The 19301-nt window shown below is 36.8% G+C and overlaps 1 protein-coding gene across 1 annotated transcript in view; it reads left to right on the forward strand.

Annotated features, from left to right (window-relative positions):
* LOC149415938 (lysosomal alpha-mannosidase-like) overlaps positions 1-19301 on the forward strand; it is a 48706-nt gene continuing 29405 nt past the window's right edge. Inside the window, exons 1-7 of the mRNA XM_089641766.1 lie at positions 1-135; positions 12762-12870; positions 14403-14484; positions 16200-16385; positions 16589-16794; positions 17787-17923; positions 18752-18885. Coding sequence (XP_089497892.1) covers positions 1-135; positions 12762-12870; positions 14403-14484; positions 16200-16385; positions 16589-16794; positions 17787-17923; positions 18752-18885 — 989 coding nt within the window. The remainder of the gene's footprint in view (positions 136-12761; positions 12871-14402; positions 14485-16199; positions 16386-16588; positions 16795-17786; positions 17924-18751; positions 18886-19301) is intronic.

Below are 19301 nucleotides of genomic sequence, written 5' to 3' on the forward strand. Positions count from 1 at the left end.
ATGTGGAGAGACTCTTTCGAGAATCAGAAGAATTTCCCTTCTGAATCTCTCCTCACTGACGCCAAATATATCAATCTCGGAGGAGATTTGGTTCAGGAGCAATATACTCCTCCCTACCGGGAGAACAATTGGCAGGTTAGTTCTGCAGGCAGGAAGATAGAATAATCTATGATGACGTTGTCTAGTCATCATCAGATAGTCATCTGGAACATAGAGACTCACGCGCTCCAAAATGGTTGAGTTCTCAATATAGCCTCGCAGCAGTCTGAATAAGTGGGTAGCGGCATACCCCTCCCTTCTGAGCTGCAGGGAGTGAAGTCCCAGCATGCCCAGAAGAAAGTTTGTCGGGTAGAGCCATGGAAAGTGGCCGTACTCCCTCATGTAGAGAAAACTTAGAAACTTTTTTTGAACCCTCTCCAACATGAGGGAGCACCCCACCTCATGAGGATTCCAGATAAGCGAACCACTCTCCAGCCTACTGCGGACCAGGGAGAAGTATACAGTTCACGTATGTAATATTTACAAACAAAAAACACTCCGTCGTTGTCAAACTATCAAAGACAGAATTAATAGTAATTTTTTTTATGTCTCTGCAAAAACAACCGTAAGTCGAATGTTTATATTAGTGAAAAAGGCAAGGAGTGTGTGTCAAGACTAAGTTGTTTGATGGTCCGTCCTCTCTGCCTACCCCTGCAAAAACGGCGTGACGGTTAGTTAGTTCAGTTGTCAAATAAACAGTAAAAAACTATTGGACCTAAATGCGACCCTTGTGGTACACCACTTGTGGACATGATTTTTTTTGTTTTTAAATGTACCTAATTAAGATTTTATAAGTCCCAAATCCTCAATAACATCGGAACCTGTGGAACTATGGAATTTCCAACTGGAGTAAGTAAATCTTACAAAGACACAAGCGCTGAAGGCTAAATTTTTTCCATGGTATCCCCAATTGAGGTAGATAAAGGGAGTGGAAGATGTGAGAGGGGAGGCTGTTGTGAGGCTGGAAGGAGATGAGGGAAGAGGAAGATGGGTCACCAAACACGGCTAAAGCAATTTTAAACAACGTTTCAATTCTGAATGGAGGTCTTACACCAAGGCGATATTGAGAGTATCTTCCCAGAAAATATACTATAAATTATTTTAAATGAGTAACTTGTGAAATGAAGTTTATTTGTAACCCGTGACCTCCAGCTTGCTAGTTGAGAGCCTTACCCATCGACCACTGAAGACGTACACTTCTTGCGCAAAATATTGATCTGCCATTGCGTTCTAGATGTCTACTAATTCAGTGCAATTTGAAATTATAGTACCTACAATGTTCGAACTTTCGAAGTTACAAATTTGAATTCAGTCAGTTTAGTATGAAATTTGTATCCAGCGCAATAAGTTGTGCTACAAAATTATAAAACTATATTACAGTAAGTCGATTTGTATTTAATTTCCTTGTGCGTACTTGTGTGAAGTTTTCAAAAATGGAATTGATGTATGTGCTAGGAAAATGATCAAATTACAAAAATGATCTTTTGAAATTTAGACAAGCGATACACAACTCGAACTATTTTATTATTTTATTATGGTTCTTCAAAACTACGCAACGGATTTGGATAGGGTTTTCACTATCATTTAGATAATTTCTTCCGGAAGGTTTAAATATATAATTCATTGATATTAAATTTAAATAAAGTAGAGAAAAGTCAATGTTTTTTAGTCAAGTCGTACAAATATATTTTCGGGCACTACATTGTTAACGCTGTCTAAACCTTAAGAGATATATCAAAACAATGTACTACGGAATTGTACATCTTAAAAATACCTACAGAGTATATGTCTATATCCTAAAGATAACTCCCAGTAACGCCAGGTACACATCAGCTATTTGTATTTTTTTGATTTTGTAGAAACATATTTTTCAGTTTACAATCTTTGGGGAAGGGAAGGAGATGAGGAAGAGAAATTTGAGAAAGTATAAAGCACCAGAATATTCAGATCTGGTCACCAAATACAGCTAAAGCTATTTCAAGCAATGTTTAATTTATTTTTCGCTTTATTTTTTTAAATGTATCATTTGTGAAATATCTTAAACTAATTAGCAATATATCAAATATACTTGCGCACACCGAAAATTGTCAAACCGGCAACTACAAACGCCGTCAAATTATTTCAAAAATCAACCCTTAACAACAATTTTTTTTTAGTATGACGTAATTACTTCCAAGAGACCTAAGTCAATTGTTCTACCGACCTTGCCAGATGCCGATCGGGTAGGACCGACATTTATTTCGTTTATTAACTGCTGTAATGTCTACTAATTTCAGATAAATTAGTATATGATTGTGATTTCCACCAAGTTGATAGCAGAAAAAACACCAAAGCTAAACGAAGCAACTTCACATTTAATATATTGTTTTCTTTCAGTCCTACAAGTGACAGTTGACAAACTGACAGACTGACAGCTGACAGACTGACAACAGAACTGACTGATCATGCAGCTGCTACTAATATTCTGGCTAGTAACGCTGGCAATTACGCAAATAGCTGCAGCCAAACCAACGAAGGAAAACTCGCAAAAAGCAGGTTTCAAAGCCACCTGTGGATATGATGTAAGTTCTTCATCATTCTCATGTTTATTTTTTTATATTGAATGTTGAATTTGGCAGCCAGCTCTGGTCTGAAGCTCCAAAATACCTAAAAACCCCTTGAAATGGGCGGTCAGTTTGATAGATCCCTCTATCTTGACAAACGGATCGCAATCTTTAGTGCACAGGCATCAGGTTGGTATGATGTCCTTGTTCTGCCGGGATCACAATGGACGATGTTCCGAGGAACAAGCCTCATTGATCCTTTCGGCTCTGGTGCATAGTCGGGAAAAATGACAAACACGGTTTTTATTATTTTTTATTTCTAGCTAAAGCAATCTTTATGAGTTACAAAACTCATTGTAGGACGAGAGGAACTTACAACACATAGGTGCGAGTTAATAGGTACAATTTTACATTGCTATTTTCATATCAAAATTATAAGTTTCACATACGAAACAGTACAAAATTAGAAAAAGGCAGGTTAAGTAGAACAAAGAAGAAGAAACAAAAAGAAAAAAGACAGGGATATACACATAAGCACAAAGCCAAGGTAGGAATTTACAAGAAGGTACTTACCCACTAATACATTGCTAAAATAGATTATGCTCGATTACAAAAACAGAGGATAAAAAAGGAGAGAGAAAGAATCAAAAACAAAGTACAACACGACAAGAATTACGTATTTATATGTTTAAAAAAAATATTCTTTTAAAGCCTTACTTTGAATTTTTGGATTATGCTGGCTGTTTTTATACATATCTGGAACAGAGTTATAGAGTGTGTAGGCAATATAGTGAAGAGATTTTATTCCTTATTTCGTAGTGCGGATTTTATTGTTATTCCGAGTATTGTGGTTGTGGATATCTTGATTGTAAAGTAGCTTGATGTTAGTGGGGGTTGATTGTTAGGTAATTTGTAGGGTGGTAGTCGTGATTACATATTTGGGAAGGACTGTGATTGGAAGGATACTGGACATTGAATAGATGCTGGTTGACATTTGTCATGAGAGAAATCAGAGAAACAGTTCAACAGATCGGCTGTGATTGAAAGATTCGCCGGCGTCTGTGTTTCATCCCTCCAACAACGTAGGTCTTTTCAAGTTTAACCCACGTTCACCCCTTCCTCTCATCAAAAGACCCTCCACGTAGCATCCTCAATGATAACATAGGCTCTGAGTTAATGTTAAATATATTTATAAATATTTTTTTCTATGTATAGTCCACAATGAAGTGCTGTTACCATTGTTTCTCAACCTTTTTAGGTATAGACTAAAAAACTTACAAAATCACTATGTACAGTCAACATGGCACAAAAGGCAATTTTCGAAAATTATACTTCATCCCAGACGTAATTACCAATACATTTAAGGACATTCTACATTAACAATGTATACTTTCATTTTTAGTATCTCATGACTTGTAGAAAAATGTACGTGAATGTCCAAATAAATTAAATAAATTACATCAAAAAAGAAGATAACACTAATAAATCTATACGAAACGTGAAAGAGAAAAACTTTTTTAATATATTTCAAGGTCTTTTAAATACATAATTGGATTGCAACAATAACATTTGGCTGTCATCAGTTGTTTTGTTTTGCTGTATCTAAAATTAATTTTTTACCATTCTTTTTTGTTTTCTGGCAAAAAAAAGTGTAGTGTGTTGTGCCTTGAGGTTTCTTCTCCCTCCTGATCATCCAGGAGTCACTTTTCGCTGCTGATTTCCAGATATTTATAACCTTTTTTTACTTCTGTCATTTTCCATACTATTATTGTAGTTGTTTACTGTTGTGAATAATGGAGGAAGATTTCCCTCCTGGACCCCCTACAAAGCCCCCAGATCCTTCTCCAGACCCCCCAGACGGGGAAAATGGAGAAATTTCTGACAGTGATTCTGTCATTTTGACTTCTACCAAAAAAAGGAAATTTACTCCTTCTTCCCCAATAAAACTTGACTCTCCTTCGACTTCACAATCCCCACCAGCACTTTCTCAACTTCCTCCAACAAACTTTTATTCTCCTCATTCCCGTGGCCCATTCATAGTATACGCCCAAAAAACTGAGCAAGGAAAAACCATCCACCCTCTTGAATTTGGAAAATTCCTATCAAATAGCAAGAACCTTTCAATCAAGCCTGGAGGTGTAAAAGCCGAGGGTCGCTTCCGAATCTCCGTCGAATTCCTCTCAGGGTCAGCTGCCAACAGTTTCATCAAAAATATCTTCATTTCATCTAATTCAAAGTTCAAGGCATATATCCCTACTTTCAATGTCACTCGCATGGGCCTGGTCAGAGGTATCTCGACCGATCTGTCAATCGAAGAAATTCTGTCTTCACTTTCAACCCCCCAACACATTGGCAATCCCATAAAAGCCAGGAGGCTAAATTACAAGGACTCCTCTGAGGGTATAATTTCCTGGAAGCCCTCCCAATCTGTAGTTATCACCTTTGAAGGTCAATCTCTTCCCTCCCATATATATTTATTCTTCAACTCATTACCAGTTGAAATGTATACATATCCCACCACTCAATGTTTCAATTGCTGCCGTTTTGGTCATACCAAAGCTGCATGCAGATCTCAACCCAGATGTTTTAAATGTGGAGAAAACCACGCAGCTGACCAATGTCCTTCTTCCTCCTCACCCAAATGTTTTAACTGCTCAGGCTCACATACAGCTATCAACACTTCTTGCCCAGAACAATCTCGCCAAAAAAATATAAAAATTTCTATGGCCTCTCAGAACTTGTCTTTTCTGCAGGCTTCTAAACTATTCCCGCCTGTCAAAAAATCATTTGCTGAGGCTTTATCCAGCAACTCCTCATCCAACCCTCTTCCCTCTTCTACAACAACTTCTTCTCGTTCAACTAAATTCACATACAAAAACGATATCTCTAAACCGGCTCCTGGATACGATCAGCAACAACACAACTCACTGCTCTTAAATCCCAATGGTTCACCTCTTTCAAATGCCACAAATGGGTGTGCAAATAATTATAATCCGTCCTCAATGAACTCTCTAAAACTTTCTGAAAAACTCTCCCAAGACAATTCTTCATTTATCCAAACTCTCATTATGCTTCTAATTGACCTTATTTCTTCTCAAACTAATCTACCGTCCAACGCTGCTACTATTATTTCCACATTAAAATCATTTATTCAAAATGACTCTTCAGGATGTCAGAATACTTCAGTGGAATAGCCGAAGTGCTATTTCTAACAAATCTGATCTCCTTAACCTATTAAATTCCAACTTTATTTCTTTGGCTGCTATCTCGGAGACTTGGTTTACTCCATCCACCCACTTTAATGTGGGAGGGTATTCCTGTCTCCGCGACGACCGCCCGGAAGGTTCGGGCGGCGGTGCTGCCCTTTTTATTAAGAAATCCATATCATTTTCCCCAATAAATAATATCAAACCCCCCAATACTGACTTCCAAATGGTTGCAGCTAAAATAAAGGACACATCCTTTATTTCAGTCTATCTTCCCCCAACAGCCCACTTCAATAAACAAATTTGGTTGCAAATTGTAAGTCAACTAAGCCCTCCTTTCTTTATATTAGGCGATTTTAATGCCCATTCCCCCGTCTGGGGTTCTGCATTCTCCGACCGAGATGGTCGAAGTGTGATGGATTTCCTAGATCAATCCAACCTTTTCCTTTTGAATGACGGATCTCCTACTAGGATCTCTCGCCCCAGCACAAACCCCAGTGCAGTGGATCTCTCGATATGTTCTACTAGTCTGGCTTCTCTCTCCTCGTGGGTGGTGTCCCCCGACCCTTGCTCCAGTGATCATTTCCCGATCACCATTACTTATCAAACTTCTTTCCAATCGGACAAGTCTCATATTTCGACAAAGATTAAAACGAAACACACCAAATGGGATGAATTTAACTCTCATATGGACAAGTTCCTACTAAATTTACCCGACACCAATATATTTTCCGTCAAAGATGACTATAATAACTTCAAATCAATGCTCATAACTGCAATAAATAAATCAAATCCTCCCCCTAAAACTAAATCTCTTTTAAAAAAACTCCCTCCAACTCCCTGGTGGGATGAGGAATGTTCCAAAGTAGTAAGAATTCGGAAAGCTAAATCTCTTTCCTATCGTTACAATATGACTATGGAGAACTATCTTATATACAAAAACGCTGAATCCAATGCCAAAAGGGTATTGAGGTCAAAAAAAAGATCTGGGTGGTACAACTTCTGCAGTTCAGTATCTCCGAACACTCCAATTTCGGAAGTTTGGTCTATGATCCGAAGATTTCGATCCTCCTTCAGTTCACCATCTCCTCGAGCGTCTCATTTTAAATGGATAGATGAATTCTTGGACAAAATTGCCCCCCCTTCTGTACCTAACTTAGATGAAATAACGCCTATCTATAATACTCCTATGTCTAATCATTGGCTAGACTCTCCATTCACCTTAATTGAGCTAAAAAATTGTTTATCAATAGTCAAGGACTCATCTCCAGGCAGAGATGGTATACCTTACAGCATAATCAAAAATAGTAATGATAATGTTCTAAACCACTTCTTAAGCATCTTAAACAAAATCTTCCAGACTGGTATAATGCCTGATGACTGGAGTTGTCAAATAATCATCCCTATTTTAAAAACAAACAAATCACCAAATTCTGGATCCAACTACAGGCCGATCGCTCTTTCATCCACCCTCAGTAAACTTTATGAAAAATTAATTAAAAACCGATTAGAATTTTTTGTCGAGAGTAAACAGCTTCTCTCTCCATCTCAATTTGGATTTAGGAAAAAAAAATCCACTCAAGATAACCTTGCCATCATCAGCACTGATATTAATTTATCAATTTATAAACAGGAAGTTTGTCTTGCCGTCTTTATAGATATAGAAGGCGCCTTTGACAATGTTTCCATCCCAATCCTGAAAAAAAAACTTCTAGGCCTTGGCCTTCCCCCCATGTTTGTCCAATCTATTATTAATCTATTTCTAGATAGAAAAATTTTCATTGAACTTCCAGATATTTCTCCTCAAAGTAGGTCTGTTTGGAAGGGTTTACCACAAGGCGATGTATTGTCCCCCTTACTGTATAATATATACACATATGATATGCATGTCACTATTCCCCCACAAGTAAAAGTTATTGAGTTCGCAGATGACATAGCTTTCTTCTTATCATCCAAAATCATCCCTCTCGCCGTCAAATATCTTAACGAAGCCATGAATGCCCTTTGCACATGGCTCACCTTAAATGGTTTTGAACTTTCAATCCAAAAGACTCAGTGTGTCACCTTCTCAAACCGCCATAAAAACCCCCCCGTTCAAATTTTATTTAAAAATTCTCCAATCCCCAACGCTTCTGAAGTAAAATTTTTGGGAGTAACATTTGATAGGAAACTTAAATGGTCTTCCCATATTAATAATTTAGTTACTAAATGCGAAAAAAATTTAAATATCATCAGATCCTTATCTGGCGTTTGGTGGGGAGCTCACCCTACTTGCATTAAGTTGCTTTACAACGCACTTATTCGAAGCCATCTCAATTATGCCTGCCCACTTTTTAGTACTGCCTCAAAAAATGTACTTGATAAATTAGACAAAATTCAATCTAAATCTTTGCGAATTATAACTGGAGCGATGCAATCGTCACCCATCAATTCCCTTCAAGTAGAATGTTCTGATCCTCCTCTTTATTTAAGGCGTCAACTATTTGCTGACAAATTTGTTCTTAAATGTTTAAATTCTAAATGTCATCAGGTTATCCCCAGCGTCTCTTTGTTCATTGACTCAACCCATTCATCTACAATCAGAGCTTCAACTAAACCTCTTCCTGACATCTGTAAAAATTTTAAGTCTCTCTCAGAGCTTCACATCATCCAAAATGATCTACTTCCCTTATACAAATTAAAATATAGTCACGTCACCCTATCCCCAACAATAATAGAAGGGATCGGAATCCTTAAAAGTCATTCCAATCTCCCGGCCCGAACTGTCAATAATATGTTAAATGACATTATTTTATCTAAATGGCCCAACTTTTCTCTTTTATTTACTGATGGATCCAAATCTCCCGACTCTCCTAACTGTGGTATAGGTATTAACGTTTACCACAATAATTGTAATGACAGAATATTTCATTCAATTTCAAATCAATTTTCAATATTTTCAGCCGAGTGCATTGCAATAATAGAATCTCTCAAATATATAATCAAAAATAATTTCGAACATTCCCTCGTTCTCTCTGACTCTCTCAGTTCCCTCCAAAAACTTAAATCCAGTCCTCTTCTTCATCCTGATGATCACTTTGTATGCCTTATTCGAGAGATGATAGCCTCCATTCAAAGCTCTGGTAAAACTGTAACTCTGATTTGGATTCCTGGACATGTTGGTATCATGGGTAATGATATTGCGGATGCCTTGGCCAAACAAGGAGCGTCCAACCCTGTTGTTACCCTCGTAAACCACATTCCCCTATCTGACATTTTTTCCATCATCAAAGATAGATCCCGCAATGTTTGGGCAGAGTATTGGCACATTGCTAGTCAATCCAAGGGAGCCTGCTATGCCTCAATACAAAGAACTATTCCATCAAAACCGTGGTTTCAGCAATTCCCTCATTTTTCCAAAAAAGAAATTTCTTCACTCATTCGAATGAGGATCGGACATTGTTCCGTTCCTTCCCATCTTTTTAAAATTCACGTTGTTGACTCCCCAGATTGTACATTCTGTGGTCTAGAAGTGGGAACTTTAGATCACATATTTTTTGGTTGTCCCTCTCTAAACAAATATCCTCTCTTCTATCAAGCCTTATCTAAAATTGCCTCCCCTCCATTCAACATCTCATCTCTTCTAAGTCTGAACTCGACTCCAATTTTCATTATAATTTTGAAATTTGCCCATTTAAATAAAATTAATATTTAAATTCACCTTTCATTTCTCAATAATTTTAAATGATGGCCAAGAACACCCTTAAAGGGTGAAAGCCAGAAATAATGTTAAAAAAAAAGGTCTTTTAAGATTTCACTCGCGAAGCCTACAAATAAATGTATATCATCCTTTCTGCTTACTTACTTTACCAATGGAGATCAGAGGGATCAACTGGCAGAGGGATCAAGTATCCGGGGGCAAACTATCGATGGATCAACTGTCGGGTCACCAACAATATTATACAGGGTTTTCCAATAAGAGGTGTTATTTTGATATTCAATCGTAAAAGATCAATGGTGTCGTTGCTTGTGTGGCACGTAGCGCCGTCTCGTTGAAAGTAAACGTTGTCCAGATCAATACCATCCAATTCCGGCCATAAAAAATCATTAATCATCTCTCGATAGCGCAATCCATTCACCGTAACTGTTGCTCCAGCCTCATTTTCTAAAAAGTAAGGTCCAATGACTCCGCCGGACCATAAAGCGCACCAAACAGTCACACGTTGAGGATAAATAGGCTTTTCAACAATAATTCTTGGGTTTTTCGAGCCCCAGATGCGACAATTTTGCTTGTTGAAATGGGCCTCATTACTCAAGATGATTTGCATTTGATTCACTCAAGTGAATTTTAATAATTTCAATGCGTTGTTGAAGCGTGTATCGTTCCATTTTTATTAATGGCGTAGTTTCTACTTGTCAAATGACAACTTCAAAAGTAACATCTACCGAAATAGCGGGCTATTCAAAATAACAAATCTTATTGGAAAATCCTGTACATACCATTTTAAAGATTGGAAATTAATTCTACATTGAAATATTGTAGACGAAGATTAGATAAAACAATTTTTATTTATGTTCCGTGCAAAGCAATGTCAATCGTAAAACATTAATAAATTAAAGAAAGTTTAATGTCCTTTGCAAGGAGATGTCAATTATAAAAAGCAATTAATTAAATGAAGTTATAAAAATTGCACGGTTTTTTACATCTAGTAACTTTTTTAATTAGTTATTTACACGATTTATTTTTCATCTAATCATGGAGGATTTTTTTTACAATCGTTCAATATTGTTTTAACTTTTCAAAATAGCAGTTTTTTTTTTTTTTTTTTTTTTTTAACTTTAGCTCCACACTGGAGGCGTTGAAGGAAAAAAACCTCAGAGCCTTTGTCATCTGTGGGGATACTGTGTGGAAAGTCTTTTAGGTAAAGTAAGGAGAGGAATCTAGGGATCACTATGTTTAGTAGGGACGGACGAATGAATTCATTCCTCCCACTGCGGTGCAAGGCGATGTGTCGAGAGAGTCCGGCCCGCCACGCAATAGAAGGGAAAATGCATCCGCCGCCAAGAACTAGACAAACCTTACCCCTTGAATTCGGTCACCCCTGCTAAGTCACTTGGGGTGACCTATGGCACGGGTGTTGGTTTTAAAATAAATGGTTCCCGGGGCGGCGGTACCCATACCCGCATTCCAAATTGCAAACACTTCTTAAAAATATATATATGTTAAAATAATAACTATACATTTATACAAATATTATATTATTACTATTCCAAGTACTCAGATAGAGGTGTATATATTGTTTATATGCGTGAGGATGCGTCATATGGGTGTATGTATACATGTGCTGTTATATGTATATAGGTATGTCTGCTGCTATATACACATGTGTGCTTGCATGCACACATATTAAAAATTATATATATAATTATGTACATTTTTACAATCTAATGCTAATTTACTTCTTTCTCTTTTCTAATTTCTATCTTCTACTTTTTATTACAATTTTTCCAAAATTTTAGCTTCATCTATAGTTACTAATTTCATATGTTTACACTAGATTTCCTATTTCATACAAATTAATTACACTCAATTGGTCACCATGAAACAGGCAGCCGCCTAGTATGGTGATTCATTATATCTACTTTATGTAAATTTCATAATAATGTAACATGTATTAAATAAATAAATAAAAAAAATACAAGTTTTTGGGGTATTATGCCGTGTTACGCTACGTGTCCATCATCAGGACGCACATATGTACACATCTGATTTGATGATGGACACTGCAATGCTGTCCGAAACGTTGGCTAAAGAAGGAGGTAGCGCAACACGGCATAAAACCCCAAAAACAAATCACTATAATACTTTTGGCAGTGAAAATCTCAAATCATGCCTGAAATGGTAATTATATGAAATTCCCTCGATAGAAAAAAATCACAAAGTAAACTCCGAAAATTATTAAAAACACGTTTTGTTTAGTTATACAGGGTGTATCGGCACTAACCCGACAAACTTTAACCAGCTATTCCTTAGCACATTTGGAGTAAAAAATGTTATGGGCACTTTGAGGTCCGGTAGCATTTTATTTCAATTAAAAACAAAAAAAAATCCACACTACATCACTGTCATTGGCATTGCTTTTCGTGTTCAACAGCTGTTATGAGCAAGTATGTCGAAAAGCGTCTTCGCTCTTTCGCACACACTAAATAATAATAGTTAAAAATGAGACGAATGGTGCCGTGCCATTTCGTTGTGATTGTAAAAGTGGGCCAATATAAGTACGCACGTGCATTATTCAACGGAATTCGAATAAAATATTGCCAGATAGGTTTTCAAACTTTGACAAAAGATAAAACAGTGGCGACATGTGGTGAAAATATGAATAATACATTTTTTATTAAAAAAAACGTTACCGGACAGCAAAGTGCACATAAGATTTTTTACTCCAAATGTGCTAAGGAATAGCTGGTTAAAGTTTATCGGGTACGTGCCGATACAACCTGTATAGGTATATTTAAAAAAAATCATTGTGTTTCTTTAAATGCTACTTTAGACGTTCGTCGAAAGATTGTTGGTATATTTTAAACTAGTCGTGTTTTCTAAATATTTGATTTTTTTATCGTTTTTAATATTAGCGCGCTCCCTCCAACATTCGGATTTACATATCTCGCTTTCAAAACAGCTTCTTCTTCTTTTTGAATACTTTCTACAGAGCCATACATTGTCCTTACCTCAAATAATCCCAACCATCTGGAGCCAGTAAGACTATTGCATCGCCAATTGAGGTATTTTTTGTAATTCTGAAGGTGTTTGATTCATAATAAAAGTTTTCTTTTTTATCATTACAACATTCCTCAATTATGGAAGCCATGGTTTCACTGGCTATAGACAGCGGGGAGCAGTTGGGAATAAGGTATTTTTGGCTCCAGCCTAGAGGTGACTCCTAAATCCAATTGTTGTAGGTAATAATGATGTTTTTTTTTTATGTTTCAGGCCTGTCACCCCGTCAAAAAGGGAGTGACCAACGTTCACATTGTTGCCCACACACACGATGATGTCGGTTGGCTGAAAACAGTGGAACAATACTACTATGGCAGTAAGTGTTATTTGTTACTCTAGCATGACATGATTACCTCTGCAGGCGAACAAAATCGTACAGCCTTCAACAACCATACTAGTAAACCACTGCCGATTACATATGGAGTTCCACAAGGAAGCATACTAGGGCCCGTTCTTTTTACTATTTACATAATTGAACTTTGCACCATGAAAATAGAATCACAAAAAAGACAATATTACCAAAATTTCATAGCATAAAATCAAAATAAAACCTACACGTAACACACAAAACCAATATAAACACACATCACTAACAAACACACAAGATTATATTTTAAATGTATTATTTTCTCTTTAAATGTATTATGTAGATTATATTTTCATATTATGAAATGAAGGCCTCAGCACGGGCAACCCACCCAGTGAGGCCAACATTACTGGAAAACTTTGAAATGTAAAAAATACTGTAAGTACCAAATAAAAAAAAATATAGAAGATGCGAGTTCGAAACCAGGCTTGCGCATTTAATTCATACGATCCATTCTCGCGACCTAATCGTCCAAATTACAAAATAATAACACGAATAAAGTAAAATGAAAAATTCAGGAGTAGACAAAGGTACATGAAAGCAAAGACATTTGGTAGATATAATATAAGAAAATAAAGTGACAAGTCGAATCAAGTCAAGAATATGCCGTGGGTCAGGACCACAAGACACTTATAATATTCATAATATTTATAATATTTAGTTTCCGATTGCCGGAATGTTGATCGGTAACAGGTTTGATAAAAAAATATAAATTCATGCTACGAATATATTACCTACACATTTCAAATGAAAATGAAAGTAGTCAGTGACGGGTAATCGGGTTTCGGGACGTGTATGACCTGGAATGGTGCGCTCAAAGAGCGTGTTTACACGACCCGACTCTCAGTGAGACGTTAGACTCTAGACCAAGGCTGCCCAACCTTTTTAACAGTTGGGCGAAATTTACGATTTTGAATCACTGGCGGGCCACTGAATACCTGACGGTTCCTATTTCCATGGGGGGGGGGGTTGTTAGAGAATTTCTATAAAACATAATTCCCCACAAAACAAAATTCAAAATGAGTGCTCCCCACAAAATATTTGAAATCCATGGGGGGGGGGGGGGTTGTTACGGAACTTCGCTGACAGAAAAATTCCGCGCATCCAAAGACGTCATATGTGATTCCCCACAACAATTTTTCGAATTCCATGGGGGGGGGGGTGGCTACAGGATTCCATTTCGGACGCAGCGATAAATCGCCTTCGTTGGCAACACTGGTGACCGCGCGCAAGCTGCATTGTTTGTTTTACCGCGGGTCCGCGACACTTTTTCAAATTGGCGGGTTTTTTGAAAATGGTTCACGCGGGCCACTTATAATTCGTTCGCGGGCCACAATGTGGCCCGCGGGCCTGGGGTTGGGCAGCCTTGCTCTAGACTCTAGTGGGTCGTGAGCGACGATCGATTGACCCAGCTCTTCTATTATATATTTTTTCCAAATATGTATGTTAAGTTATAATTATAAATTTAAACGTTTGTTAATTTTCAGGTGACATATTTACACAACGGGCTGGAGTCCAGTATATCTTAGACTCCGTTGTCTGCTCGTTGTTGAAGAATCCCTATAGAAAGTAAGAATTTTGTTTTTATAATAATTTAAATGGATAGAAACTGTAGGTTGTCAAAACTAAAGTGGTGCTGTGCGTATTTTTTTTAACCCCTTGCAGGAGGCTCTGAGAAAAATAATTTCACTCAGTGCCTATGTCATCTTTGGGGATTCTGTGTGGAAGGTATTGTTGGGGAAGGAAAAGCACCGTCGCACCGCGGAATACAATAGGAATGGAAACTTCGGATATGCCGACTTAGCTTTTTCTATTCTTCCGCGTTTTCACAGCTAGATGTTGACAGGACGATTTTTTCAACTGAACTGAAGTTACACTAAGTCGGCATAGGAAAGGTGGGAATTGGGTAGGTGGGCAACAATAAGATTCATCAAGGGAATCAAAGGAAAGGTGTAGGTAATACGATGCTAGGTACGAACAGGTATTTTTAAAGGGAAGGAAGGAGAGGAAGTTCTAGGAAGGTAAAGGGTATGAGGGGTGGGTAGGAATCTAGAGATCAGTGTGAGCAGGAGTAACGGATGAATGAATATAACCCTCCCGCTGCGACACAAGGCGATGGGTGGAGAGGTCAAAGGGTCTCTCCAAACTATCCTCTCCCGATCTGGCACGCCCGCGGCTGGTGGGCAAGTGCATCCTGAACACATGTCTTTAAATATCAGTTAAAACTCTTCTATCTGATAATTTTAGGAGTCTGGTTTCAGCACGTAAGTTATTATAATTTATATATTCGATGGAAATATTCATTCTAAAAATGATATACTAAAGAATAGTATTATGCTTAGCTTAGTTATTAATACTATTGAGGTATGTTACTATAGCCTTCTTGTAACTTTATTGTAAATCTACAATTTCTGTGAAATTATTGCCAATTGCATGCAATCTAGGTATCTAAATGATTCAGTGCTGACATTGTTGTTGCAATTAAAAATAATTTTTCATCGACTAGTTCAAGTTGGTATGTTGAAGGTAATTTGGATGAATAAATCATGTCTGTCTAAATTTCCATTAACAATTTTAAAAACAAAAGTCAAGTCGGAAACGAGTCTTCTGTCTGCGAGTTTTAATAATTTTAATTCTTTCATCAAGTGGTTGCAATTTGTAGTATCTATTGGTAGGCCGAGTTTAAAGTTAAATATATTTTAGAAATTTATGCTGATTTTTTCAATGGAATCGGAGTGGATTTTAAAGTGAGGGGATTAAATTCGATTTGACTTAGAACTAAAGAAGAATATATGATTTTTATTAGTTTAAATAGATTTAGATCGTCGGTGAAAAACAACACTTTAACATTATAATCATCGATATCATTTATAAACACTAAAAAAAGTATTGGACCTAAATGCGGCCCTTGAGGTACACCACTTCTGCCCATGAATTGGTATAATAGGTTAGACTTATTTCTTACTTGTAGAATTTTATTAATTAGATAGCTCTTTATCCATTACAAAAATTTCCCCTATTTTGTTCATTGAGAAGAATTATTTGGTTTTCTTTGTCAAATGCTTTAACGAAGTCGGAATAAATTACTTATGGCTAATGACCTCACGAACTAATGAACTTCCTTTTTAGTGGTAAAAGGTGCATGGACCCGGGTACCCTTGCTTAGTCAGTAGCTGTAACTTGCCACTTATGGCAGAGATGTTTTTTTACCAGCCTCCCAAATTGCTAGTGACCATGCAAATAACAGAGGTCATTAAACTATATCAAAAATTGATGTCTTTCAGATTCATTTATGTGGAATCATATTTCTTCTTTCGCTGGTGGCAAGAACAGGGTGAGCAGATGCGAGCTGATGTCCGTCTCTCGGTGGATCAGGGGCGGCTAGAGTTCACTGGAGGGGCCTGGGTTATGAACGACGAGGCTGCCACGAACTACCAGAGCATCGTGGACCAGTTCACTTGGGGACTGAGGTAAGCCACCTGTCGTCCACTATTGTCTCCTGGATTTCCCTTGCCCAATGAATGTTATTAATTAGTTTTGTCCAGATGCAATGAACACAAGAACGTGAAACCGCAAACCCGTTTATCGTTTTGCATTGCATCGCCAAAGTTAATCTAGTTTTAATTTTTACAAAAAAGTCTAATCCCAATTATTTGCAAACGATCTTTTGCAGGAAATTGAATGATACCTTTGGCACGTGCGGCAGGCCGCGAGCTGGTTGGCAGATCGACCCGTTCGGGCACTCGCGCGAAATGGCCAACCTTTACAAGGCCATGGGCTACGACGGCTTGTTGCTCGGTAGGATTGACTTCCAGGACAAGCAGGTCCGCATGAATAACAAGCAGATGGAGATGATATGGAGAGGCAGCGATGATTTAGGTATTTTTGACATATTTTATGTTTTTGTCATTTTTTGACATATTTTTTAACGATTTAACGTTCTTATTCAAAATACTTAACTCTAAATTCGACTGTTGTGAACTCCTGCAACTTATAAACATACATACACCCACAGTAACAACACGACAAAATACAATATTCTACAGCAGCACACATAAGCGTAACTACATTGCCCACTCTCCGATACAACGACTTCACACCATGGGAAATCATTACTTGGGTGATGTTGACATATTCAATACCAACTTGGCAAGTTTTGTGGATCATTTAAAACATTTATTTCAACAATACTCCTAAACACATCATGTAAACCTACAAATAGCTGTAATTTTCCGTTTTTGTTTCTTGTGTTTGTATAACTTGTTACATAGCTTTTATCAAATGTAATTTTATTCTTATTTTTTATGTTTGAAAGTATTTGTCAAATTAAAATTATACTACCCACCATGTAAAAGCCCTCTGGGCGTTAAATAAAAAAAAAAAAATAAAAAATGAATAAAAAAATTTGATGCTGTCGACTTTTAAAAAATGTTGTTGACATATTTGATGTTTTTTATAATATACTTTTAACGTTGAAGTTTTCAACGTATAATTGATGTTTTTGAAATATTTTTAACGTTGATCTTTTCAACGTAAATTTGATGTTTTCACTTTGTATTTTTTTACGATTTTGATGTTTTTTACGTAAACCATTTATATATATATTTTATGTTTTTAGTTGGATTTTTATATTTTTGACGTAAACCGTTTTAAAATATTTGATTTGTTTACTTGGATTTTGTTATTTTTGGCGTAAGTTTTTACTTAGATTTTGATATTTTTGACGTAAACCATTTCTAAATATATGATGTTACCGACCTAATTTTATGTTTTGAAAATATTTGATGATTTCTACATTCTTTTTGATATTTTTGACACAGATAATCATAATAAATTTTGCCACCTAACAATATTTTTGCCATTCTCCCCAGGAGCGAGTTCGGACCTGTTCAACGGGATCCTGTTCAACCGCTACTCACCACCCTCCGGCTTCTGCTTTGATATCCTCTGCAATGACGACCCCTTTATCGACGATGCTGACAGTCCTGACAATAACGTCGAATTCATGGTAAATTACATGTTTGACACATTGGACTAATTTTTACATATTCGACATATTTTAATATGTTTTTCAAATTTTTATATTCGATGTATTTAACATATTCGATATTATTTTTACATTTTTGATTTTTTTAACATATTTTATGTACGAGTATTCGACATATTTTTACTATAGAAAGTGGATCCATCCACACGATGTCCACTCAACGTACTGAGCGGCTATCACCTAGCAAATAAGTTGATTAATACTGGACCATTAATCGGAAGGTCTGAAAACACTTTTATAGCACAATTGATTGCATACACTTTATTTGGCCTTTCGAAGACTTAAATATTTATTTGATAGTAGGGAGCGGCTCATTGCGTTGTGCGGGAGTTGTGTGAACGTAACCATTGTCAAATTAGGCATATTTTTGTGGAAGTTTACTCAATTTTGACGTAGTCTACGTATTTTGTTATATTTCCCATTATTTCATTGTATTTTCTAATTCACATTGTTGATTTATTATTTATTATTGCATTGAAGCGTTATTGATATTGCATACACTACCATTACCTTTCAGCATGAAAACGTGTTTCGTTTGTCTCTGAGTATAATTCATACCCAGATTTCTTTTTGGGGCACCTCAAGATCTACACGATGACGTACGAAGAGCCCTTGTAACCCTTTCGGTTGCCCCCCACAACCCCAAACCCTCACCACGCACGATGACGCAAGTGCACTAACTAGCAACGGGATATAGTCTATTTTTCTGCACATGGCCACACAACCCTTGGGCCACGTTTAGTTTCCACGTTAAAATTATATAAAAATATGAATTTATTATTCATAAAGGTAGACCAAATTTGGAATTCCATCGAAGAGCAACAGAAAGTCTACGCCACCAACAACGTGATAGTTACCATGGGGAATGACTTCAACTACCAGAACGCTGACATGTGGTTCAAAAACCTGGATAAACTGATCAAGTAAGATCTCATTTATTCCACTTTTTTGTTTTGTTATTTAATATGTTATTTGCATGAAAAAATCGCAGTGTATCTTTAAATGCAACTAAAGCATTTGTAGAATGATTTTTGATCTATTTCAAACGAGTCGTGTTTTTTTAAAATATTTTCATATTTTTTTATCGTTTTTTAATATAAGCGCGCTCCCTCTAATTTTCGTTTTTACATTTCTCCCTTTCACACAATCTTTGAACGCTTACTACGGAGCCTCAATACAAGTAAAATAGGGTTGGATCAAAGATATTAGAAGAACGAGATATGCTATGTTGGCCGCCGGACCGTAGCCGGAGTACTACCTAATTAGGGTACTTTGAACGGTATCGGGACGTGTACGCACAGAAATCTGTTCTATGTATTAGTGCGGATACCTTAGCGAT

The sequence above is a fragment of the Hesperophylax consimilis genome, chromosome 17 (assembly GCF_061612785.1).
Source record: "Hesperophylax consimilis isolate HC1 chromosome 17, BYU_Hcon_1.0, whole genome shotgun sequence".
Taxonomy (NCBI): Eukaryota; Metazoa; Arthropoda; class Insecta; order Trichoptera; family Limnephilidae; genus Hesperophylax; species Hesperophylax consimilis.